At 37.1% G+C, this 25450-nt stretch overlaps 1 protein-coding gene across 16 annotated transcripts in view; it reads right to left on the bottom strand.

Annotated features, from left to right (window-relative positions):
- Window positions 1-25450, bottom strand: part of HDAC9 (histone deacetylase 9) — a 457012-nt gene that overhangs the window by 192625 nt on the left and 238937 nt on the right. For 10 of the 16 annotated variants that reach the window (XM_015618303.1, XM_015618309.1, XM_019005657.2 and 7 more), the window contains 6 exons: window positions 13969-14097; window positions 11998-12113; window positions 6749-6871; window positions 5137-5184; window positions 4492-4702; window positions 3863-4080 (listed from right to left, as the gene is read on the bottom strand). In XM_015618303.1, the coding sequence (XP_015473789.1) occupies window positions 3863-4080; window positions 4492-4702; window positions 5137-5184; window positions 6749-6871; window positions 11998-12113; window positions 13969-14097 (845 nt within the window). The remainder of the gene's footprint in view (window positions 1-3862; window positions 4081-4491; window positions 4703-5136; window positions 5185-6748; window positions 6872-11997; window positions 12114-13968; window positions 14098-25450) is intronic. The other 6 variants (XM_015618305.2, XM_019005658.2, XM_015618306.2 and 3 more) reach the window with 1 other exon arrangement.

Raw genomic sequence — 25450 nt, 5'->3', positions numbered from 1 at the left:
TAGAGGCAGGCCTTATTCATCATACATGGCAAAAATATCTGCTAAAGACAGATGGCTTTGTTTGTGTATTCTTCATATTACGATTTCTGAGATTTTCTTGAACACAGACTTCTGGTAGGGGCTTTGAATTTAGATTAGTTAAATCAAAATTCTTGTTTTTTTCTGCAAGTGGCTGAGTCAAAGCTTTCTAGATACAAATATGCATAATAATATCAAGATTTTAAATTTCTTTATGATAGTAGTGGTATTCTGGTATCCAATTGCACTAATTTTAACTGGGGGTTTTGGACTTTGGTCTCCCTTTATTGAGCAGAATGAAGATCTGCAATGGTGATCAAAGGGCGTTATGAGGAAATAAGATGTCATTTGGACAGAAGTATATTAAAGCTGACAATGCCAAAGCTGGTCTTCCCTAAGACAAGCTGAGTTCAGGTTACTTCACATCCATTATTAATTCTGGGACAAGGGTTTTTACCTACTTTTGGAAGAGATGTCAACATTTGCAGAATGTTTTCAGAAGGTCAGTATACTAGATCCCACAGGTATAAGTGTCAGACTTCAGTGGAGACATATACCATTTCCCACATCAAAAGCCAGGCATCTGACAGCTGACCAGAAATAATCCATAGGGGATCTCCTCTTTGCTAGTAAGGACAGAGGCACACCTTTTGGCAATGATTTGTTTCTTTTCAGAATGTAAATGATCCAGGGGAATCCTTTACCTCTGACCTATGTTAGATGTTGCTTGTTATCACCCTTACAGCAGCATTGATTCGCTTTAGAAAAAAAAAAAAAAAAAAAGGTGTGTTTTTTGTTTTTTTTTTTTTCCTAAAAAAAAATACAAATACAGGAACAATGGGGTGAGGAAAAAGTGGTTCTCTTCCTCTTTTTGTTGTTACATCTATAAGTCAGCCAAAGAGATCAGTCCAAAACCAGTTATCAGGGAGTGCTGATACATGCCCTATCATCTTAGCTCAGGGCAAACATTCAAATTGTGGATTCAGTTGAATACTAAAGACTTAAGTACTTGAAGACCTAAACATAAGAAATAAAATCTTAAGGGAAATAGAAAACAAAAAAGAATATATTCATTTGCTCTAAGATCTTGATCAACTAACATTTCACAATCTTGACAGTTTAAAATGCTTCTGATCTTTTATTACCAAAACTTTCAGGGTCCTTGAGTATTCCTTATTAAATGAAACCTATGCATTTTCCATGACTGAAAAGGTGGGATTTATACCTCTGTGCAGCCCATGAACAGAAGAGTAAAGGACAGAACAACAGCAAAAAACAAGTTCATGTGTTCACTTGATACATGTCCAAACTTATCCTAAGAAATAAAATATGTGATTGCTTTCTTACCTGGTCTAGTATATATTTTGTTTAAAGTTTCAAATAACTATAACTCTGCTTTGCAGAGTTTGATTTTAAAGCTGTGCAAATTATGTAATGAAAAAATAACTTCAACTGTGAACAGAGTTTTAAGACTGAACAAAGTATATTCTACCACTCTAGCAGAGTTCAAAAACCTTATGTAGTCACGGGAGTTCAATGTGAACTTTTAGCTAAAAGGTTAAAGAAGATAGCTTTAAATTCACTATTTAGAAGTTACTCCATGACTGATCTTTTTGCCACTCTCTTGTCTATTAGCTACCCTTATATTCCAGTTTATAAAAATTCTGTAAGTATATAAGGAAGCTCCCTGGCTTTCTGTGTCCTTTCAGAGGACTGATACATTGTTAGACACTGAGATTTTTCAGCACTATTCTGCAAAATGGTTCCTCTAAGAATGGAAAAGAATCTAGATGCTGCAAACTGAAGTCTGATAAACCACACACATCCTCAGAAAACCCACTGCTTCTCTGGCTGCAACATGATCTCATTCGTCCTCAGGCATTTGCTGCTCTCAGTTACTGTGCTCCTGAAGAAGCCTGGTTGCTCTGGGAGTAGGAGTAAGGGACACTGAGAAGCTGTTGGGGCAAAAGTAGATTATGGATGTTCAAGGCAGAGAGAGGCCCCAGGACAGACTTAAATTTCCACTCTCTGCATATGTGTGTCGCCTATACTGTACAGAATAAGAGCTAGATTCACTAGTTTTGTCTCTTCATCACAAAGAACTGTGTGAAAATGAAAGCATATTTCAAGTATGAGAGGGAATTATTCTCATTAGCATGTATTTTCGCTGTAGTTCAACAGAAAAAAAAAAGTTACTGAAACAAGCCAGAAACCACAAACCAACTCCAATCTTTTTCCTTCCTTACCCCATCTATCTCTGGTAAGATGCAATGCATTCCTCGTCCTACATGACTAGAAATATATGGTTATGTGCCTCAAGTTTAATTTTCACACTGGGGAAAAATGCTCATATATGCCACAGCACATGCCCCAAATGCTATGGTAGAATTTATATCAATAAGCATATTATCTAAGAAAAATACGTCAGTAGGGTTCTTTGCTTTGTGAGGAATGCATGAACTGATGGGTTTGTAGTACAAAGACTCAGTACTGTAGCAGTTAAAAAGTCTTTTTACACAATTGAGGGAAGGTGAAATATTTTCAAAACCTGAGGCTACGAGATATACATATGCCATCTTGATTAAACATATGGAATGCATACTCAAAGAAAAGCCAACTGGAGTCCTAGTTGAGTAATCAAAACACCCAAGCTGAGAGGGGTTAACATGCAAGGATCAGCTCTGAACTTTGAAGTTTTCTGGTCTTCATTTTTCCTAATTAAGACAAGATTTAATAACCAAACCACTGTACAAACTATGTACTTAAACTCTAGGTTTGTTTCTAATTTTGTTGGGAATTCTTAGTAGATTCCAAAGAATCAGTAACCCCTGGGAAATTTACCCAGTAAGTAAGGTGGACTGATTTTTTTTTTTTATTCCTTAGGTAAAAAAGCTGAATATCCACTTTTCTTTTTTTTTTCTTTAACATTGCCTCTTATAGTTATTGAGTAACACTAAAACAAAAGAAGACAACTAAAGAGGCACAATTAATATCTTTGTAATACTAGTGGAGCTTCAGCAAACAACATGTGGAAAGCTGTACTAAGTGCAGAAAAATGTTCTCCAAGTAAAAACATGCAATTGCTTGCATATCTTAATTTCAGAGCAGGTAACAATCTGTTTTTGTTGTAGAAGTATTGTTTCCTGATAAATCTGTTTAAAATCTATTGCTCTTTGTTGATTAATGGATGGTCCCTTTTCTTCTTTCCCCTGCCCCTGCTCAGAATAAGGTGTTACTGTACAGGGAATCTTGTACTACACAATTCAACTCTGTGTCAGATACCAGCAACAGGAGAGTTTTCACTTTCTCCTTATACAGTCATTTTATATCACCATATAGGTGACAAACTTTCTTGTTACTCACAGAGAAAAGTCAGTTTGATAAACACTGAGTAAAAATTTCTCCAGATGTTTAGTAAGTTTCTTACATAAACGCCTAAATTTAATAAGGTAATTTGAGTTCAAATGAGTTATTTATTTATGCAGCATTCTAGTCCACAATAATAAAAGATTTTACACAATTCAGAAGCAGAAAGTGGAGCAATTGCTGCACCTCTGAAGTACACGTCAATTTTTAAGACACTATTTACCATTCAACAGGAAAACCCCTGTCAGTTAAAAATGTAAGTTGCTTTGAGCTCTATTTTGTTGAACTGTAGCCTATTTCAGAACATTAAAATTAATACAAATTCCATACAAATGTGTGTATCTGCTATCTGTAAACAAAAAAGATACTCCTGCAAGAACCTCTCTATTGTCTGTGATGACATGGCACCGATAACTAAATTTCACTGTTAGTTTTCCACCTTTAAATTTATTGGAAATTCTTTACTTTGGGAACTCACCTTATTCATGTGGATCTGCTGCTGGTACTGTTTCTGCTTCTCCAAAAATTGCTGATGTTGCTGCTGGATGACCAGCTGGGCCAAAGTACTCTGAGGAAGAGGAGCTGACTGGGTTCTGTTCAGTGGCCTGTGACGAGGCAGTTTGTGGGCAGCTCTTATGCCAGGTGAGACTCTCTCCTTTGCTGCTAAAGGAGACTGTGGATGAAGAGGAACCGCTCCTGCAAAACAGGGACATTTCACTCCCCTGTGGAAAACAACAAACTAATAGTTTAACAGGAAAGAAAACTTTCAGTAAGAGGAGAGGTGTATATTGCAGAACTCTGCATCTGCTCTGATGCAGTGGGACGTGTATCACGTGCCTCGCCATGCTGGGAAGTTCAGCTGCTGCAAAAGAATGTGATGAAGTAATCATATTCTTTTTTCTGTAATCATTGAATTCTTTCAGGCTAACAGACTGGAACAGAATCACTAAAAGGGAAAACAAAGATGCTGTCCTTTTTTCTTCCACCCTTCTACTTTTCCCAAGAGTTCAGATGTAGGGTATTTGTATTACCGCATTTAGTTTAAACCGAACACAAATGTCATTAAAAAACATCTTAAATTACTATTGCCGGAGCTTTGATCATTACCAGTCACAAGAAGTTTTTGCTGTCTCATTTGTTCTTTCAGTAACAGATGCTGCAAGAGAGCTTGGTGGCTGCTGTTTGGCTTTCCCTCCAAAGCAATGTGAGGATGAGTTGATGATGGAGGAATGTTTCCTCCATACTGTCCAGCCAAGGCCACTCCTTGTCTCAGTGACGGGGTCTCCCCCTTCTGCTTTTCTTTGAATGACGACGAAGCCTGTCAAAGAACAACAGCATTGGTAACTGCTTTTCAGAGAAGTGGCCATTTATACTTCTGCTTGATTAGATGGTCTTATGTCTTCATGAGCACACACAGAAGAAAAGGTTAACATCCCTATCTTATACTTTGACTGTGAGATGAAAAAGAAGAACATGCTGGTTAAATGTAATGCTGTGAGAGACTGAGTAATGAAACCAGTCGAAAACAAATCAGCAGTAAAAGCCAAAGCATAAGGAATTACTAGTTAGAACATTATTAATGAAAGGATGGGACCTATCCTTAAAATTCCTAAAGACCTTTGCACAGCCTCCTGCATAGGAAACTAGAGGATCAGAGGAAATAGTTTGCATTTAGTTTGGAATAGGCAAGGCTTGGTTTTTCACATAACTTTCCATCACACAGCAAGCCAATCAGCAAAACAAAATAGTTACCTGTAGTAGTGGGAAGCTATTACTTTTCCTGGAGCACTCCCTGACTCCCTGAAGGACAGCACAAATGTAAGTTTTACCCTCCACAAAGCAAACTTGTACAGTTAAACTCTCATCTACAGAATCATCAAGAGCTGTTTTATGTGTGTGGCATTTTGAAGCGCCTTATAAAGTACACTGTTATTGATTTAAAGCTTTTGGAAGTTTTGGCCCTTCATCGTTGCAAATGTACTTTATATTGCTTTGTTCTTTGCTTATTTAAAAAAAAAATATCTTGAAACGGCAGTTCAAGCAGAATAACAATTTTCACAGCAAGAATAATAACCTAGCAGAAATATGCATGTTGAGGCTTGCAGATAACCACTTATGGTAAGTCATGGTAAAAACAGTATCTCTGATAATATGAATTACATAAATTCTAAAGTAAGGTTTTCACCAATATTTTTTTGGTGTGTGCTTACTTCACACTGCTATCACCCTCCCCTGAAAAACAAACACCAGAGTAAGCTTTACATTCAATTTGCAACTGCTTATTCTAGTAACAGAAATAAACATTACTTGCATAAATCAATCCCTTTGTTTTTTCTAGTGCCAGAAGTAATATTTGGTGCTAGTTGGCCACATCAAAAGATTATAAGAATTTGAGTGAGCAAATTAAACATATTTTCATTTCTTTTTAATGTTATAAATTTACTTTGAAGCTAGTTATATTTTTGTGAAATAGCTAAGAAATTTTCAATTATATCCTCTCAGAAGTAAGCACTGCTTTTCATGATGTTCAATTTTTCCATCTTTTAAAAACAATAATTTTCTAAGACTTTTAGAGAACTGATTTCAGGCTTACACAATTTTCTTTGCAAATTTCTGTACCTGATGCTAAAATGTTAGATTGCAGCAATATATTACTGCTAAGAACAGTAAAAGTATTGAAAAAGCCATAAAATAACATGGAACTTTGACTTGAAAATACATTTAGCACTGGAATTAAGGAGCATTATTACAAACCATAGTGGATCACATAGATTTAATTTTTTTCACCTCCACTGAAACCTGTGGTTACAACCCCTAATTTCACCATAGAAGTTATCAGTTTCCACCATGTTTTATAGAACCACCATATAGCAATATCTTTACTTTTTTCTTTTTTCTTTTTTTTTTTTTAACTGAGCTAGAGGAATACTACATTCTTCTTCTACAATGCTTCAGCCCAGTTTAGGTCATTACTGGAATTTCATAAAAAGTTACAAGTGTTGTAATTTATCAGGTAGAAGTTACCATATAATTTAAACTTTTATACTAAATAATCTCCTCATCCTTTTATACTAAATCTCTTCAAATACTTCTTGCCACATCTGAAATCTGTTATCTGGCATAAATGCAATGCATGTTGCCCATACTGAGCTAAGATCCACACTGGTACTTGTTTATTTGAGATCAATGAATATTGCTTTCAAGTTGTGCCCTTAAATGTTGCCCAATGCATAGAGAGGTCTGGTTCCTGGTTCCTACTCTGAATTTCTTGTGTTCCAAAATGCTAAAAATATAAAGAGAATAATCAGAGAGCAGATTTTCTGGAAGCAAGTGTATGCAGGAAGGCTTGAGACTGGTCACTTACACTGATTTGAGGTTGTATTGCTGGAAGTCCCAAGGTAATGTTGGGCAGAGAAGGGGATGTGTACAGACTCAACAAGTTCACCGATTCATCCTGTATCAAAAGGCGTTGCTGAGAAACCAAGTGCTGCAATAAAGGGGAAAACCAACCAAAGTAAATCTCCAAGCTTTTTATCTTGGTTATTTTATGCTTGTATTGCGATACACCGAAAGCCAATTATGTACCAGTCATTGGTTTGCATCCCAACAGAAAACTGTCCCTGTAAAAAAAGTTCTTTTCTTAAGCAAACAAATTATATGTATCAGGGATTATTTCTGGGTTAGTAAATCAAATTTCAATGCAAATCTGAAATCCTGAGGATTCCTAGACCATCTTATCAACTTCTCACCAGCCCAAAATCAGGTCTTCTCATCAACTGGACTTCCACTCCAAGAAACTCAGTGGGAGTTTATCCAGTGAATTAAGGATTATATCCAGCTGAATCACGAATATGGATGTATCAAACTTTTAGCATGGTTTTTATGACTTTTGTTGTAAGGAAAAAAATGTGGTTTTTAACTAGCCCATGTCTTTTGTTAGCCAGACATATGGGGATGTTTCAGGCACATTATTTGCATTACATGGAAATTTTATGTAGAAAGTAAGGCATATTGACACATCTGCCATTTAAAATAACAGACTGTCTCTCTGTCTGCATATATACAGAACCAGCATCCTGCCATTCTCTGATGATGGGACACTCCTCACATCTTTCCTAATCCATCCAAGTTAAAATTTTTAACATTTCTTTTGAAGAATTGTTATATAGTTTTCAGAGACATGGAACTGCTGATATATTTTTAATTACTTTAAAATAAAACCAGACATTCTACAAAGATCACCCTTTTTATTTCCGCAGATTAATTGAGAAGAAACATAAAAAGATTACCACATCAGGAATCTTTTTGAAGCCTTTGCCTTTTTGCTTCAACAGTGATATTTTTCAACATGTGGTCTAGTAAAGTTGCTTGAATTATATTTTCTGTTTAACTCTTGCTTCCCTCCCAGAACTTTGACACAATAAGAGCTACAAAGGTCTTATTAGACTTAGGAACTCTGGCATGATATGGTCCCCAAGGGAGCAACATCCTTGAAAAAGAATACCCTGTGTAACAGTATGACACAGTGACTGCTTTCTTCCCAAACAAAAAGCATATGGGACTCCAATAATAGACCACCTCCAAGAGGGATACTGCACACTCGGGCTTTGACTAAAGTAAATATAATAACTTGTCAAGCATGTTGTGGGGAGCTGTAGATTTTCCCCCGGACAAACCTGGAATATCAATTAACTCTGTAAAATATTTCGTGTTAATACAATGCAACTTCAGACCATCAATGAAAAGTGGTTAAGCACAAAAACACAGGATGTTATTCCAAAACATAACCTTCCTCATACAGTTTGTTTGGAGATACGACCTATCACTGAGACAATAACAGTAGAAGTCTATCCCTGTAATTTTCTTTTGGTACCTAGGGAATGTCAACAGATAGCGTAGGAAACAAAGAAGCTCCACTTGTATATTACATTAATTCCTGGCTAACAGTGTCTTTCCTTGATAACATGCACCTTTGACCATGAATAAATGCAAGTATGTCAAGACTATGGAGATACTATGGAGAGAATCTACAAATATTTGAGTAAAAAAGGACACTCTAATGTGCCTCCTAGAATATAATCAAATTTGCAGCAATGGCAGCATTGATACAAAGCTACATGGTCAACAGTTCCTTGCAATGGTGGCACATGCAGGAGTTGCCAAGAGAGTAATTTGGCAGCACAATGACTAATCCATGTCTGTGTCCTACATGCAGACATGGTGGTTTGGATTGGCACTTAAATTTCCCCAAAGAGTAACTTGCCCTACTTGCTCCTCTACGTACCTACTCATCGGGTCCACAGATCCTGCTTACTAATGCTTAAAATAGCCCATCAACAGAGTTCTCCTCTTTCTTAAAATAGAGTACAAGAACTCAGTGTAACAGTGCACGATGATCAACAAGTAACCATCAACAACCCTGCTTGGGCTGTGCTGTGGGACCTGCTGAGAGCAGGAACACCTACGTGTGCATGTTTATACGCACATTTATAGATTACAAGGGGAAGACAAAATGGTTTGGCTTTAATGCTTGTCAGTTGTGGAGCTAATTGCCACAACTTACAATATTCACAATTACTTACACTCATATTTCCTGAGGCTTTTGGGATGGTTCTTGAAAAAATTAATTTAGACTCTCTTTACATGCACTTGACACAAACCTCATGAGCTGGTCAGAAACCTACACTTTTTTCCACTGGCTCCTTACAAAAATCACTTAAAGGAGCTTAGTATTAAAAGCATGGGGCTATGAAGTTGTACAAAACAAATATGTGTTTTTCTGTCACATATGTGATTTATATCTCCTGTATAATCAAGTGATATTCTAGGAAATACTGTTTTCCAAAGCACAAATAGAAGAAAGAAATTGATCTGAAGCCCAGTTACACCAACTGGAAACTTTCCATTGCCTTCAATGGCTTTTGACCAGACCGTGAATGCCTAAAATTAATCATTTCACATGACCAAAGCAGGTTGTCCCTCTGAACTCAAGGGACATGCTGTGCAGGGGCTCAATCCTGCTTGCATTTCTCAGGCAAGTAAGATTTAGCCCCAGCACAGCAGGTGACCTGAAAGTGTATGGCATACTACAGGAGACAAATAGCTACTGCGGTGAACCTTGATGATACTGGAGACAACTGCGCCTAATAAAAACAGGATTTTATTTATAAGGTGCAATTAAAATCCTGAGTTCAACTTTCAAGTTTCATATAATGAGACCAGTGTTTTAACAAATGGTAGTGAAAGTACCATTAAGGGAACTGTGATAGTAAAAGATTATCTGGAAAGCTGCAGCATGTGCAGTTCACCTTTGTTCATTCAAAAAATTGCAAACGTCTACCCACCAGACTGTCTGCTCCAGAGAGTAAACCACTCAAAATCTCACTATTCCAATGGATGTGGTAAAAATACTTTAAAAATCTGTTTCATTACTGATAATGCTCTAATTCTGTCCGTGAACTGGAGTGTAATCATTTACGGTACTGACTCATGTTTTACTGGTAAATTACTCTGTCATAGCAACCTGTTTTTCCCCAGCAAAAAGTGTTTTATTTGCTGCCATGAAAACCACGGCTATCCACCCACTCAGATATGAGCATAACACTTACTGCAAATGTCACAACAACGATTATGAAACAACAGCAATGTGAGTCATACAGAATTACAGAAAAACAAGTGATATTTTGGGTGATTTTGGAACACTCATCCTGTTTTAGAAACTTCTGTACTTTGTGAATCTGATTAAAAATTGATTAGCCGTATAGTCTTTGAGAGCTGGCTAATACTAAACTAGGAAAGAGATACGTAGGAGTTTGGCTGCTGTTAAACTACCAACGAAAATCCCACTGAAATAAGACTCAAGGAAGCTGAGATTTATGGAAAAATGTTTGAACCCACAGGAACACAGTACTGAGAGTCAAGTAACCAGAGAGGTAAAGAAATCCCCAACTGGATCCAGAAGTGGAAGTCTGTAGTTTCAGCCCCTTAGCACATTTCACCAAGTGAAGTGGCCAATGCCAGCAATGCAGAGCTCAGCTTCCAAAGGGATGTTTTAGGCTCCTTTGAGCATCTTTGATTGTATGTTGGGGTTATCATTTTTGATGTCTGACACAGAAGTGGCAAATATGCAATGCAATGTTCTACTAGCAAACAGAATATAACTGCTGGTTCTTGCTACAGCCTTTCCAAATATCCCCAGAGACCACCAGCCTGACCAGCCTGTATGTATTTCTGATGGTACAAGTGTCCAGAAACTGTAATATGCAAAGTCATGAGCACCATGTATCAGTCTGAGACATAAATGCCCTTCCATTTTGTAGAATCCTCAAGTCAAAAGATCCAACTGGATAAGATTTCCTGTTTAATACAGCACATAATAACACCTACAAATTACCAACTTCTATCTAAAACATTCCCAGTAGTAAAATACACAACTTAATTCCACTGAACTAGGATCTGATCTAATCCTAATGATGGATCTTACTCTGCATCATTTAAATTTCTTTGCAATCACATATGGGGGGCTATGAGACAAGACCACATGTTAGCCATCAATGCAATTTTTTTTTCTTTTTGGTTACGGGCCAGAGAGAGGCTACTAATCAGTGTGCAGAGGTCACCCACCTGCCCCCTGGATCATAGTTCACACACACAATTAATTCATTATGGGGAAAAGTCACTGCTGGAGGTTGAACTGCCCATTCCAGGTTTTTTTTTTTAGGTGAATGTCCTGCCACTGACCTGGAGAAATAGCTCCATTAACTAAAACTCTGTTAATTCACATTTTCTTATGCAATTTTTCTAAAATAAAAAGCATAAAACAACAATTAATAGGAAACTTTGCCACCAATGCAGGAAATGCAGTAAGTATAGACTACAATATTGTTGAATTTGAGCCTCTCTTAGTTGAATTAGTTTACTGTCCCTTTACAATATTGCCATGGAAAGCATGACTTGGGCATGTCATCTGTGCTAAATGAGGTTTATCACAACTGATTTACCATCTGCATTCCTGCTGTTATAGGCACGTATGTATGAAACAGAATAAGGAGTAGTTCAGATTCCTTCCGTTTACAATCTCACTTTACAAAACAAGTATTCAAGAATTCTGGCATGACATTTACGGCGTTAAGCACTGCCCTGATAAGGAAACAGATACAGTAAAATAAAAGGGAGATGTGACAAGGATTTAGTCACCTATCTTCAATACTGTGATTCAAGAAATCTACTTCAGCATACATCTGTACCTGGGACCACCTTAGCTCTCATGTGTTAGGATCATCAATGCTGACACCACTGTAGGTGGTGGAATTCTTTATCAGCACCTCCTGCAGGTCACCCCAGAAGGAAATACTCTATAACCAAGTTCCTTCCACAGCTCCCTCCACTCTTCCAGTAGCACTACTGCTGTTTTTCCCTGAAATTTTGTAACCATAGAGTCTTCTGAGTATGTATCTCATACATAAAGATATATCACGTATATAACATACTGTGATGTCAGCCTGTAGTGTCCTGGTATCCCAATTATTCTGCTTGTAAGTATGATGAAATCAAATTTCCCATCCTATTCAGTCTAGAAACCTGAGCAATTACATACACAATAATGAGTCTTACCTCAGCTTGAATATTAGATGGCAAAACGGAGGTTTCATTTTCTGTTGTACTGCTGGTCGGACCATTGCTCGGGGAACTGGGACCTGATCCAGGGGAGCTGCTACTGACTGAGGATTCTGAAAAACAGATTAAACATACATGAATTTCACTCTGGAAGGCAATTAATAATCTTGATTATTTATAGAATCTTTATAAAATGGGGCTTTTTTGCTGTTGAAAAATATCTGTTGGTTACACTATTTACTTACATTAAAAACTCTTGATTCATCTTCCATTTCTTTGGTTTTCTTTCAACAACTAACAAGGAAAGATACTCTTGATCTTTCCCCTTCTGATCTGTGTCACATAAGAAGAATTTAGTATTTATTTTTCTCAGAAAGATAGTTATGATACTCAGTATCAGGCAGAGACAGAGTTTGTAATGAGTAAAGAAAAGTAACTCTTTCCTTTTTAATTGTACAGAGCCTTGGCTCTGGAAGAGATGAGGCCTACTGCCACTCCTAGGAAGGGGATGAGTCCATTGTGGACAAATCATTACATACACAAGTACTAATGGCAAAATATACACCTTCACTACATCTTTGGCACAAATATGAAGGAATATTTACAGTATGTAAAGACATTAAAACAGGATTTGAAAGGCTGCATGCTATCTTGATTTAAAATGTCACAAGTTCTGTCTAAGAAAGGAGGAGGGGATGACCTCATTGTATGTTGTTGTATTGCATTATTCTAATTCTACACTGATACAAATTATATTTAATGAATGGAAACAGTTAAGAAGGTTAAAGAAGGAAGAGAAAGCCACTAGTGGAGGTAACCCTCTTTCAAGGAATAGCTTTCAAATTAAAGCACTCAAATTAATTAATATCTAAATGTGGCACCTAATATTCTATAGCTGCTTCTTTGCTTATCCACTCTTTATGCTTTAGTTCATATGCAAAAATATGTTTTCACTTTGACTGAAATCACAGGAGTCTTCCTAGCTGTTACTTGGATCTCTAGCTCTTAGATTTACTGAACTGACTCCACACCCAGCTATACAAACTGGCCATGTAGAAGTTCTTGCGTTGTATCTTCAATAGGTATCAGAGAAGTGGAGACACACAAACTTAATCATTTTTTTTCTCATTTTTTAAAAATTAAAATAGCACCCTTTTGTATAAATAGGCATTTAAATAAAGAGATATTTTCAATTAAGAGCATAAAAAGCAAGGGGAAAAAGACTTCAGGCAACAATGTTTAACCAGGGTTATGAAAGGTCTAAACTGTCATATAGTCAATACTAATAATTATAACAGCAATCTGAAAGGCTCCAAGTTATTGTCAGAGCCAGGAAAAGAAGACAGCTATTTTCATGTTTCAATGAATCAGGAAAAAACCTCCAGTGATAAAAATTTCAATTTATAAACTTCTTGTAAGTATACAAACTGAAAAGAAATCAGCTAAAACTAAGGAAGTGGATATTAAAGTCTCATAGAGGCTTCAGCAAACAGAATTCACAAGTTAGCTGTAGAAAAATTATAATTTGGAAATAATTTGTAAGGACTACTTATATATTATAAAATAACTACTTTGCTTAGCAACTTTCATGCTTACATTCACATTTCTGTTCCACTTCCACACATGACATCCTGTGTAAAGTTGTCACAAGAACTGCACATACAGGGACATCAATGTGTTTGTTCAAGCTGTATTTTAATTCCATCTTGGTGTGACATAATTCTGGTATATCAAGTGGATTCAGATATATGTTGGATAGACTAGTAACGATTGATTGCATAAAGGTATGGCCCAATCACCTCAAAAAGCCACGAATCTACTAAATATCAATGCAAAATCGAAGCAAGAATCATCAGGATGAGGCCAAATATTGCAAATGCTCATTTTGTTTAGCAAAACAGTTTCAATTTTGAAGTACCACCATTATTCTGTGAGTTGTGGCAACAGAATTGCCCCATTCTTCATTACCTGTCACCTCAAAAAGACGCTTCTTGAATGAACTGACATTTCCATCCTTCCTCCTGAGTAAAGGACTGCTTCTTCTTTCTGTCACCTTTTGTTTTAATCTTGAACGTACCTTCAAATTGGGCTCTGAAGCTGGAAATGGAGAGAAGAAAATATGTGACTACAAATCCAATTCCTGGCTTGTGTCAGACACTGACACTGTAGCACCTCATCTGATCCAAGGAGGGCATGGAGGCAGAGATTTTACTGCCCAACCTTCTCAGTCATCCTGTTGCTCCTCATACAACTTCAAAGAGTTGAAGAAAGCTGAAGTACTTTGGATCCCAGTATTTTTTTCATTCCTCTGCAACTTTGAAGTTGCCCATTAATTATTGTTACTACCGTAAGTATTAATAATAAATGAATACAAATTAAATTTACATTACTTTTATCTCTCTTGTAGGTGGAAACTTGGAAAACACATCTTGGAACCTGGAACACTAAATGGATTAAGGTCTAATTGCAGAAACAGAGATTAGCCTCCACTGGTGCCTTTTGATTTCTCTGAGAAATATAAATTACGACAAGCCTTGCTGGCAGAACATTTCTTGGTCAGTGATTTTAGGTCCAGAACTTTAATGTTTTCTGAGTAACACACCAAACAACTAGATTTATGACAGTGTCCTAAGAACACTTACAGAGAAAAATATATGCTCTGAAAATGAAGAAGTAGGGTTGATTCCCAGAAAACCTAGGATTATATATAATGCACCTTGGGCAAGTTCCACCTTTGTTTCCTTAATAGACACAGTCTTTTCACATGAAGATCAGCTCAGCTGTGCCTTATATTTTGTAGTATTTTTAGCATGATAAAATATTTCATGTAGTCATTTATTTGTTCTTCAAGTAAACCCTGTATCAAACAGACTGCTAAGAGCTAGTGGAAGATAATTGTGGAGTAGAATTTGTTTATATTTCCCTTCCTGGAACTGAGGATTGGCTAAGCAATATCTCAAAATAGAGAGAGCTAGAAACTGGGATCAGTTCTCTTTCCTATGCACAGACTTAAACCCAGACACAAAGAAGGAGCAAGAGTTAGCAGAAAACCAAAATACATGGTATCTTCACTCAATTCAGAAATACACTGTTTGTCACTTTGGGGCAGGAACTCAATCCTACATTTTGAATTCTAGTCTCTGCCCATCATGTCACATTGCACATCATTTTTCCTTCTGTCCCACCTGTTCCCTCAGGGAAGTGGGGGGCTAGGAAATGGTCACTGGAGGGCAAAGGGGCTGCTTACATATATTTCCATTCCTACTATTCTGTACTCTTTAATTGAGAACATGTCTGTACATATTCTGTCTGTGCATCCATGACAGATGAACATGATACAAATCCTCTGCAACGCTCACTGGAGAAATTCTCCACTTCTGTGTAAATGTTTCATGCTCAATCACAGCAATTCCCTTTCTATTTCTACCAAATTCCCATAATTTTCTGCATCTGACTCCATCATATAAGCACAGAAAATAAACTTTAAAGTCAATGTACGAAATTATGAGCCATCCAAGAAGATGCACAAAAAAAACACAATAAAAATGGAAATAATTAATTTTAATATTAAATGGCATGGAGAATATTGGTTTTAAAATTATAAAACAAACCTCACAATACAAATCAAAGCCAATGTTTGAAGAGTGTTTCCTTCACATTCTGGCTTCCCTGAATTTTCTTCCTGAGACACTGCCAGATCCTAACATGGTACTTACTAGGACTCAATGACTAGCAAAAAGAATTCTGGTTTTAGACAATGAAACATAGAGATCTAAGCAATTTGAAAGTGTCTGGTCCAATGAAAAAAATGCAGAACCCAACTATGGTTTCTTGATTCCCAGCAGTGGCTGAGGCACTGGCTTGACTGTAGATGTCACTGAACCATCCTGCTCCTCCAAGGCTGGGGCAGAATTACTGTTCACTGCAAGAGGTACGGATCACAACAACACCCCTATGTGTTTCAGTGCACTCCTACATGAGGGCAGTAATAAGACAGCTATAATTACCAACTCTCTTCTTACAGTTACAAAGACAAAATTAAGTATTTTAAACTTCAAATATGGAACTGTGGACTGCAATTATAAACATATATACACATACATACACACTGCCTGAAAGTACGTATGTAAGATCATTTAGAAACAGTTTTAGTCCTTTAAACTCTGAAATGTGAGTATTAGCAAAAAGTGAAAATAAATTCTTCAAACCTTTTTCTTTTTTTTTTTTTTTTTTAATTAGACTGTTTCCCTAGTATCTGCAAGACACTCGGGAAGTCTTAGCAAATGGCCCAGAATTATTATAATTAATTTGCCTTATGTTTCAAATGAGTATTTGGCTCAATACTTTAACTAGTGGCTTTTAGAAGTGGTTCTACAGAGGGGTAATGTTCAAAATAACTGTTTTGCATTAGCCACCCTGTAAGTATTTTTACTGCACATTATTTGCTCCTTTGCTCAGCTTAATTAGTTCATTGCCATGGCTGACTGTGTTCATCACACAAAGGCATTCTCCATGGGAAAAACCGTCACATGGGGAGTCAATGCCAAATAGCTTTTGAGGCCAAAGATTTACTCCCCAAATTGCTGCAGAGTAGCTTTCTTAAGCAAATACAAACCCCTAAGAAGTAACATCTTTTCTACAGTAATATCAGAACATTATTGAAAAGATCATTATGGAATCTATATGGTGATTCAACCATAAACCAAGACACTGACACAGCAAGAAAACTAATGCACGTGGCTAACTTTCAATACACTAACCATCCCACTGGAGTCCAGAACTCAAAACTGAATTCTACCCCATACAGAAGACATCCTGTACCTCGCCTTCCTGAGGAAAAGAAGCCTCTCTAAATGCTGGAGGTGTGAAATGGTGTGGGTTTTGCTGGGTTTGATGACTCCAACTACAGTGGACTGAATCTTGGAGCCCAAATGCCACAGACAAGAGAAAAATAAGAGCACGTGGCCAGGAATGCCACCATGAGGACAAGGAACACAGGATGGCAAATTTTCATGGCAGAAGTCTGGTTTGTTGGGCTGTGAATCTAAAATCTTAGTAAGAAACAGTATACAGCTACTATCAGTTTAGTTGGTCTCTGTTTAGCTAACCTCTTTGCTCCACAAATCTTTGCACTTCTATTTTATTTAGCACTTTGGAACAAGTAATAGTCAATTGCCACTTGGAGAAAGTGAACATGTATTATTTGAAAGAGTTTTGTTGCAAAGAAAACAAAAAGACACAGCTATTTTCTCTGAAAGCCATCAAAGCCCATGCCATTGTTCTCAACAGGAATCAGCTGATTTGAGTGATCCACTTCAGAGGATTTCAGGAAAGACTAGTCTGAAAATGACTTTGTTCATGTAGATGTAGCATAATTTGTAATAATGAGATGCTGCAGTAATATGGCTTGTTCAGTTGTATTGCTATTACATGGCTTATTCTCTTTTTAGTGCTGGTAATTATGCACTTGTATTATTCTTTAAATGATTCTAAGTGGGAAATAGACATCAAAGACAGAAAGGATTAGTTTAAATAAGAGCAGAAGATATCACAGGCAATCAAAGGATTGTTTACCTAACATTTTGCCATGACTTGTAATTGTGTCTACAGAACTAAGAACTTTGGCTGTAGGTTAAGGAGAAAAATAGTGTTTAAATTAATTTTCTCATATTTTATGGTGGCTTCATGAAGGAAAAAAAAATAAAGTAACTGTACTGTCAAAAATGGAAAATCTACAGGCTTCTATGTAGGTACTCATTCATTTCATCACATGAGCTATCATTGATCAGGTGAAAAAAAGGTAGTCTCTCCTAAGGAACATGGTGCTCAAACACAAGCACAAGAGATAGAAAAATGATTTAGTGAAGTCATTAGGTCCTGTACTCCACTTTGCTTAATATTAGCAATTAGCAGATACTAGCATACAAGAATATAGCCTGGGGCCAGATTGCTCCCAAATGAGCTGAGGTTTTCTTGCCAGGGCTCTGCCTCACTGTTTCTTTTTATTAAACATACAGAGATATTTAAGAAGAAGGAATGAAAATCCTTTTTACGCATGGGGAGAAGACATATATGAAGAGAATGTAAAAGACAATAATGCACTACTTTCTGATGGTTCCTGGAACACAGTAGTACTTTTGTATCAGAAGAGTGTGTGCCAACTTCAAATCAGCATTTAATGAAGCCAGGCAGGAAATGGGGGATGGTAGAGAGTGCATAGCAAGCAGGTCCTCATCTTGAGGCTAAAGCCATATATAGGAAGCCTAAAGAACAGAAAGTGAGCTTTTGTCCAGATTCCGAAAGGCTCTAAAGTGAAAGCATTTCCTTTTCTTCACAAGCAGGCTGGCTGAGAAAAGCTGTGGGGCAGTCGAGGTAAATGATGCTGAATTTGGCTAAAAAGATTCCAACACCAACATGAGCAACAGTGGCAAAACTGACAACCTACTCAAGAAAGATAAACTGTTTGCCATTGCCCAGGCATCAACTGTTACCACTAAGATCCTTTTTAAAACAGCAACCTGAACTTCCCTAACATAATTAGGTCACCAGAAACAATTAAAACCCCAAAATTTCAAGATCTTAAAGCAAATCTTCACAGGTATTCTCTGTTTCTTTGGCTATAGTTTTTTTTTAAATCATGAAGAGTTGTATGTGATACTGATTTGAATATATTCTGCACCATACTGCAGGAGTTTGATTTTTTTTTCTGGCTCGTATCTAATAAGTATCAGTAATTGAATACATAGTCAAGGAATCTGTTTATTCACACCACAGCGGGTTTTTTTAAATCCTGTTGTATTAAAAACTCATGTACTGACAAGGATTTTGTGCTGTACAACACACCACCTCAACCCTTCATGCCAAAGATAGCTTAAAGTTACAGCACAAAATGAGGATGCGTGGATACAGGCCATAAGAACTGCAAAACAAACATTAAGATGGCACTGGTTAACACAATGGGGATATTGCCAGTATACCACTGGTTTACCGTTTGTCAAGTTTCTTTCTAGCACTCTGGCAATTAAATATTTTCAAGATACTGTATGTGGATAATGAGAGAGCTTGGAGATTTCTGTTGTGATTTATCCTGAAGGAGCAGAGGAAGAATTGGAAAAATACCACACTGTGAAGAGATCCTCATTTTGTCAGGTCAGCTACATAGCTGAACAGGTTCCTGGGTGCTGTGGGCTCCCAGTCACCCTGGTTATACACATAAATAATAAAGCAGCCTGCTTGCTTATGCTATGGCAGGACCTGGAGACCAAAGGAAAGGTCAAACCCCACATTAATACTGCAACAAAACCAACCAGAACAGGCATATCTTAGGTTCCTAAGAAGCTGGTCTGAATGCTGCTGGCTAAGAAGAAACTTCCCAGTTTCCCCTTCAGTTGAGGTAGGCAGAATCAAATGCACAAGACAGCCCTAAGCACCACCAGAAAGGGTAAATGTGAAGATAATCTGGGCTTCCTCAGCAAAACTATGGATGCAACCAAAGCCTGGTAGAAAGCTAGAGAGGCAGAGGCACACAGGTCAGGAACAAAAGCTGTTTCCAGCTTCCTCAGCTGCTTTGTGAAGAGCTGTGAAGGAGCCTGTCCTTCTGAGAGACCTGGTGGTCTCACAGCCTTTATGACACGTGGTTCTCATGAACATGTAACTATTCTCTGCTCTGAATGAAGTTTCTGATTGCTGCTCTGCCTTTCTGTAGGCAGCCACAGAGTGTTTCAGCCACCTGCATGTGATTATATAAAGCATAGGCAAGATGAGCAGTGCCTCTGTCTTCATACACGACTGACTGACATTTGCTGTAGATCACCACATCCCAGTGGAAGACAACACTGGACAATGTACATGTGGACATTCTTCCCACTGGATGACAGACTGGAAGATGGTAGTAGTCTACACGTTATATATAATTCTGTGGGTTCAATGACTTCTCAATTCTGATAATTTAAAATGCTACTTCTGAAAGAGTTTTAAATTAGATTAATGAGAGTGAAAGCTATTTACGCGTGTCCTCTAAAGTTCTTCTAAGAACTACATGGACCTGATTGCTGGGTGGTCCCACCATGGCAGGAGAACCAGATACAGCAGTACAGGATGGAGATGCTTTGTTTTTCTGGTTTGCATCACCTAATGTGTTTTCAGGATATACTGAAACAGTTTCCTGTACAAACATTCACTTTATGGGGAGTGCTAGTCATATGTGAAACCCTTTAGTCCTTTGCTTTATTTTACTTCTGTAACAGGTAGAATGCTTTATTTTTTCAGACTAAGGTAAATATCCATTCCCTAAATAAAAAAACAGGTTTAGTGAAACACATGGTAAAAGAGCTAATTAGATTACACGGGATATTGCAGCCCTTCTGCTCTCTTCAGGCTAAGGAAACCAATTTAACAAGATTAGCATATTTTCATTAATTTTCTAAAGCAGGTTCAAAAATGAAATAGTCCCTGAAGCTTCTTTAAATATCTGACTTTTCTTAGTTATTCACTGCAGTCTGTATGAAACATAAAATATTTGTTTAATTATCCATGCAAATAAGTGTTATCTTTCTAGGCACAATTTAATGAGTTAGATGTAGAAATTATAGATGTAGAAATACTTATTTTACTGCTTGGATTTAGCCAGAATTTGAAATCTTGAATACCTGAGCATTATGATGTATTTCCTGTTGATATATGTTCTTCATCTAACCTATAAGGCAAAAGAACATGTCTCTTGATAGAATTTTTAATAAATTCCAGTTTTTAGCAAAGAAACAGCATCTCCTTGCATTTGCATCACAGGGTTATGCAGCAGTTTCAGGGAGGCCATAGTTTTACTGGGCCTTATGAATCCTCATTACATCAAGACTGCTGAAACCATGACATTTCACCACTCTGTCAGGTTCGTTTTAATCTTCTTACAGGTAAAATAATATCCTTTCATAATAATAGTAGGGATTAAAAAGCAAATACTACTATTCTGTCTTGAACCATAGAATTAAGGAACAAGGATAGTTTAAAATTAATTTTCATCTTCTCTGCATGTCATCAATGGTCTGTAATTTTATTAGACCTTTATAACACTTTCTGGAGCCAGCTCGCATCTGAGCTCTCAGGCGGTGTAGAGGAGAAGATGAAACAGGCACTTGAATAGAGGGTATCCCTCATCTGAATGGTAATAATTAAAAAAAATAAATTAAGATATGCATGACTTGCAGTCCTCCTTGTTAGGTCTCCACTGGTAATTCTTACCCTTTCTTCTGACCATCTACACCAGCTAGCTGTAGCTGGGAAGAAGTAATGGGAATACAATATTCTACTTTCTGCAAATACAGCAAATCCCATTCCTCTAAATCCTGCAGTCTAAATCCTGCTCCCAAATCCACTGAATCCCAAGAAAAAATATTCTATTCAATGAAGAACTGCCACAGATAATCCCCTAGCCCCAAAAGTCAAGGCTTTTGCCATGGTCACCATTTGACCCCTACATACATGATCTATTTTTTATAGAATAATCACATTCATGATTGTGCTGTTTCCCAAGCCCCATAAAAGTTGGAACTAGTTCATAGGGTGTTTAAATCCCACAGATTTTAATTTAGAAAAATATCCAACAGTGGTAACTCACTGATGTCAGGGAAAAGGTACAGTCCAGTATTTCATCAACCTTCAGAAATTCATGATGAAACACCATCATCTTCTCCCGCAGTTTAAAAGGGCATCTGTGTCATTGGTAAATGTGAGCAGGGTAGGTCTAGGCTGCTGAATTGTACTCTGGAGTTGTCCAAAGGCAACAGGATGCCAAGAAAACAAAAGCAACCAAAACACATTATATCTTGCTCTCCTAGCAGATGAGAACCATTGGCCAAGTTCATCTCAAAAGTAGGAAGGCAATTCAGCTCCACTGAAGAAAAATGAAGATAAAATTGGCTACAAAGTTGTTTGGACATTCAAGACACGTTTGTCTTCTTGAACTTCTGCAGGCAAGGCCGACTTTGTGAAAGTATCGCTTCATGTTAAGCAAAGTGAGAAGAAAAAACCCACGTTTGAAGTCTTAATTGGACATCCATACTACACCTTCACCACTATACTGAATTAAAATAAATTTACTTTTAGATAGATTCTTATGCTCTGGGATATAATTCCAGTCCCCTACAACTTAATTAGCTAAATATACAATGTAGCCTTCCATCTGGTAGAGTAATTTAACAAGAATAATTGTGCACCACCATAACTCAACGAGACACTGAGGAAAACCATTGAAATGCTATTTCCTTTCCTTTGGAAGAGAATTATGTACAATTTCAGCATGCTTTGCATTTCTAACAGTTAAAGCCAACAGGGAGGTATCACTCTCATTTATATTACTTTCCCATGAGAAAATCAAAAGCAAAGTACAAAGCTTATGCCTTTGCTCATGAATGGCTCTGTAATACTCACTTGGCTTTAGCCACAACATGTTATTTGGCAGCTAAACCCCTTAATTAGAGTTGTGGGTTTGAATAGATTTTTCAGTGAAACCATGTTTTGCAGGATTTTGGAGAAGTGCAGTCTTTACTAACCGGTATCCTCTATTTTGGATGATCCCATACCATGTGATTTCCACTTTTGACTTCTCTGTTTCTCTCTTTTTGCCATCTTTCAGATGTTCTTGTTTACTTTTCTAAAAGTTTTCAACTCTCCCTGCTCTAGATACTGTGGAAGAAAAATCCTAGTCCTCCTGAAATCAAACAGGACAGTCTCTATACACTTCAAAGAGCCTCAAATTTTATATGCAATATTTTGTAATTTATTTATCCAGAGTGAATAAGCTTTGAAATACCCATTAAAAAACATTCCACTTCATTTTCAATGGACATTATGTTCTTAAAATGCTTTAGATTTTTGGACTGCTCCCTCTTGCTTATCGAAGCGGTTTCTTTAGGTTCAAAGGTCAAAAAGGTGTCTAGTATCTGATTACTTGCTTATCAAAAAGTTATGCAAGTTACTTCTTAATGCTAATTTATAAAGCATTTTTGAAAACATACACAGTGTAAGAAAACTTTTATGCACTCACATGAAGCAGAACGTCTTAATTCAATTTTGGTTATACACTGGTCAGTAAAAGAACTAAGCCAGTATTTTGATCAAGACTGCATAATTAGTTTAGTTATGAAAAAGAGTGGGTAGTGTCATGGAATAATTACTGGTGAAACAGAACATGACATATATACACAGAGTGTTATTTTTTTCTAGATGAGAAAGACATTGAATCTGGAAACTTTTTTTTTACCCACTCACAAAAACTTGCTTTCTACAATTAAAAGTAAGTGTTAAATAAAACACGTTAGAGGAACAACCTTTGACTGATGGGAAGACTATGATGGTCTTCATGAGAATCATTCTGGTGATGACTGCTGTTGAGCCCTGGTGCAAGCCCTGGCAGCTTTCATGATACCAAAGCATGCCTACACAAGTTCTTTTCTCTTTGACAGTGTCATTGAGCCTACACTAGCACTCATTTTTTAGTTTTAGTATGTCTCAAATAATTATCTCCTCTAAGCTGGGCTCAATAAGAGTGACAAGACATCCCTCCTAAGCCCCAGCTTGGGAGGCTGCAGGGCTCTGGTGGACTGGAGGCAAGAGCAGCCCTGCACAGCAGCTACAGTCACATCACATTTCCTTGGAGCTGCTGGCTCCCAGGGCCTGGACACTGGTTTGGCTTGTTCATCACATGAATCCAGAAGCTTTGCCTCCACTCCACAACTCTGCAATTGCAAGTGGAAGCTCTTCTCTTTCTAAAACTTCCTACTGCTAATTACATGCTCTGAAGTTATTGATAATGAATTTGGGAAGGCTGAAAATGTTTGGTGATTAACGGGAAGAAGAGTCAAGGTCAGGGTACCTTCTCCTTCTCTCTGTGATAAGTACTGACTTCTTCTGGGCACATTACCTAGTCCAAATTTGTCGAGATGGCTCACCAACCCAGGAAAACAAGGACTCTGGAGAGGCAGGAATGCTCAGCATCCCTGGAAAATGGGATAAAATTAGGAGAATCATATGTTTGCCTCCTTTCCTTGCTTCAATAAACAAAGTGCCTCTCCCATTTATTGTGCTTGCTCATAAATTCAGAGAAAAATAGCACTTCTCTCCACTGAGCTGGACTTCTTCATTTTGGCAGACATGGTAATTGAGGGTTTGAGATACTATAAGCCTTTTTTTTTAAATGAAAACCAAAGGAAATCCAGCTTTTTCATATACAGTTACATCACAAAAGATTGTTTTCCTAGAAAATGCAAACAGAAATAAAATTTGGTGGCACAGAAGAGGAAAGGAGAAAAACCTTCACACACTGATATTTTTCTTCTGATTTTCAACTGCTCCAGTAAATTACTGAGTCGCTAAGTGCACAAAGAATTGTAAGGAAATATTCTAATTAATTTTCTTTTCTTAAAAAAGTACATCTGCTGAGTTCTCATTCAGGAATCTTTCATTCTCATTTACACAAGGCCTACACTGTTATTCTATTGCCTAATCAGGTTAACTTAATATGGTTTTTACAGAGTGATCTTCATGGCTGTGTGAGACAGCCTTCTTCCTCTCTTTCATCACAATATTAAACAATCCTTCAACTCCTCTTTTTTCCTGTGTGAAATTATACAACTTCTCCCATCCAAGGAAGTTTGCTATTTTTATTAGCAAATACTATTTGCTATTAAAAAAAGCCCCATGCTATGTTTCCATTGAGTATGCTTCCAATTTTTGGAAGGTGAGCTACAAACATCTTCTCAAATTGTTATATTGTGAGAGATCTTCAGATCCCTAAGCACAATGCAAGTCTTAAGCATACAACTCCATCTGCAAAGAAAGATTCAACTGGCACAAAACCAAAATAAATAGAAATACTGATTGACATTGCCATTCTTCCATGATTGTGCTAAACTCAGGAGAGAAAAAAACAGTTCCTATTTGATATGATGATGTCCCCAGGAACTTCTTCCCCAAAAAGCCAAAATATGTAACAAAATGCAGAAATTCCACCTACAGCAACATTTTTAAAAAGTATGCAGCTTTGGCCAGAGAGCTAATTCTTGCTGGAACTTACTGGCTTTTGTTAGTTTGTATCAACACTTGCATATAAAAAATAAAATTTTAAATGTGGAGAAAATGCAACTGTTAGGGCCATTTGCTAGAATTTCTGCATTTTGAAAAGATAAAAGAAAAAAAAAAAATATTTGAAAAGACTTTCTACCCTGCCAAACCCATGTTGTTTAGTGTGGTTTTGTTAGTTTTACAGTAACCTCATAAAGAGGAGAATATTTTCCTGGACAGATAGTCACAGAACAGAGGAGCTCAACAAGCAAAAGTTCCCCATATTAAATGATCAGATTTTCAAAAGTACATGGCTCCCATCAGAGCTCTTAAAACAGTCAGTATGAATTTCAGAAGTGTTCAGTAATAGGGAGGTATTTTCAAACCTCTCTAG

The sequence above is a fragment of the Parus major genome, chromosome 2, assembly GCF_001522545.3.
Source record: "Parus major isolate Abel chromosome 2, Parus_major1.1, whole genome shotgun sequence".
NCBI lineage: Eukaryota > Metazoa > Chordata > Aves > Passeriformes > Paridae > Parus > Parus major.
This window is presented reverse-complemented; position numbering and strand designations above follow the sequence as displayed.